General features: G+C 65.8%; 1 protein-coding gene across 1 annotated transcript in view; it reads right to left on the bottom strand.

Moving 5' to 3' along the window:
- Window positions 1–5: 5 nt before the first annotated feature.
- The window catches only part of PLXNB2 (plexin B2), a gene marked incomplete at its 3' end in the record, with an annotated part of 15985 nt that continues 14287 nt past the window's right edge, over window positions 6–1703 (bottom strand). The window contains exons 27-32 of the mRNA XM_010848959.1: window positions 1481–1691; window positions 1256–1403; window positions 822–886; window positions 575–650; window positions 141–215; window positions 6–41 (exon numbers count right to left, since the gene is read on the bottom strand). Of these exons, the coding sequence (XP_010847261.1) occupies window positions 6–41; window positions 141–215; window positions 575–650; window positions 822–886; window positions 1256–1403; window positions 1481–1691 (611 nt within the window). The remainder of the gene's footprint in view (window positions 42–140; window positions 216–574; window positions 651–821; window positions 887–1255; window positions 1404–1480; window positions 1692–1703) is intronic.

A 1703-nucleotide genomic window follows, 5' to 3' on the forward strand; every position in this document is an offset into this window, starting at 1 on the left:
ATCTTCTGAGCGGCTGGGTCCTCTTCCAGGGCGTTGATGATCTTGGTTGGGGGAGGGGGGTGCGGGAGATGTCAGACCACAGGCCAGGGGAGGGGGCGCCCGATGAGCGCGGCCGTCCCCGGGGAGGCCGGGCCCCCTACCTCGTCGTAGTACTTCTGCGTGTACTGGTAGAGCTGGTGCAAGGCCACGAGGGTGTTCAGGGAGTCCGTGTGTGCCTGAAGGGCCGGGGCAGGGGCTGCATGACCACGGGGGCCGGAGGCTGTGCCCCAGGGGGTGGGCAGATACGAAGGACCCCCTCCGACCCCGTCACAACACTCAGACACACAGCGTGCCAGGCACAGACAGCTTCCCATCCATGGGGGCCCCGGGCAAGTGGGGCTGGCTCAGAGCTGTCCCCAGCGCCCCACGTGTCCCTGGCCGGCGCCTCTCTGGGTCCTGTGGGCACAACGTCACCTGCCCCCAGGGCTGTCTCCTGCCTGCCCCACATCCCCGCCTCCGTGGGGCCTTCAGGGTGGGGCAGAGGGCTAATCCCCGGGGGGTGGGGTCACCACCTGTGTCCCCTGTCCCCCCTTACCCGGGAAATCTCTGCCAGGTGTGTGTTCATGTCCTGGTCGCTGACCTGCACCATCTGTCTGATCCCCTTGTAGTAGCTGTGGGGGAGAGAGAGTTACACGGGGTGGGGGGTACTGGAAGTGGGGGGCAGTGGTTCCCAGAGGTTGGGCCCTCCTCCTGATCACAGGCACCACCCAGGAGCCCCGCTGGGTGGGCGCCAAGGGTGGGCAGGCGGGGTCTGGCCTGGCGGGCGGGTGTGCGGGACTCACTCCTCCACCATCTTCTTGTAGGTGGAGATCTCCTTGGCGTAGAGGAGCTTGTTGCTGGGAGAGTCCTGTGGGGATTGGAGCCAAGTGACACCCAGGCCAAGACACCCAGAGGAAGAAGGGTATGCGGGAGAAGGGCTCCCACAGGGTAGCTGCCCTGCCCGGCCACAGACCTGACACTGTTTTTGTCGTTTTGTAATTTACAGTAAAACTCACTCTTTCTCGTGGAAGGGGAAGGACGACAGGGTCCCTGACTGCCAGAGGGCCGCTCCCCACAGGGTCTCCCAGCACGCCAGGGACCGGCACCTGCCTTCCTCCTGACCTCCAGCCTCCACGTGCGAACCCACACCTGAACTGACCCCTCACCCCGCCGCAGCCTGCTACCCTGACGCCCTCGGTCCAGGCCCCGCCCCCGGGCGGCCCGCGGCAGCACGCACGCGGCTCAGCTTGTGCTCTGTGCGCGTGCAGGCGTCCATGAAGGTCTGCGCGATGACCGACAGGGAGGCGTCCACCACCTCGTGGACGTGCACGTCGAAGATGAAGTGGGGGTTCTTGAGGATGTTTACCCAGAAGCGGAGCGGTAAACTGAGGCAGAACAACAGGGCGTGAGGAGGAGCGTCAAGGAGCAGGGCAGGCGGGGTGGGGCGCGGCGGACTCCCCACCTGTTGGTCTTCCAGATGTGGATGGTGTCCTCATCCTTAATGTCATGCTTTTCTGCCTGCTCGTCCAGGAAATCGAAGAAGTACTTGACCGCCGGTGGCACCGCGTTCCCGGGCGCCAGCACGCTTTGGAAGAAGTTGTCCACGAACTGCTGCAGCGTGCCCTGTGGGGGGGCAGGGCTCAGCCGGGCGCCGAGGGGCGGGAGGGCCAGGCCTGCCGCCCACA

This window comes from Bison bison, unplaced genomic scaffold, assembly GCF_000754665.1.
Source record: "Bison bison bison isolate TAMUID 2011002044 unplaced genomic scaffold, Bison_UMD1.0 scf7180017850680, whole genome shotgun sequence".
Classification (NCBI taxonomy): Eukaryota; Metazoa; Chordata; class Mammalia; order Artiodactyla; family Bovidae; genus Bison; species Bison bison.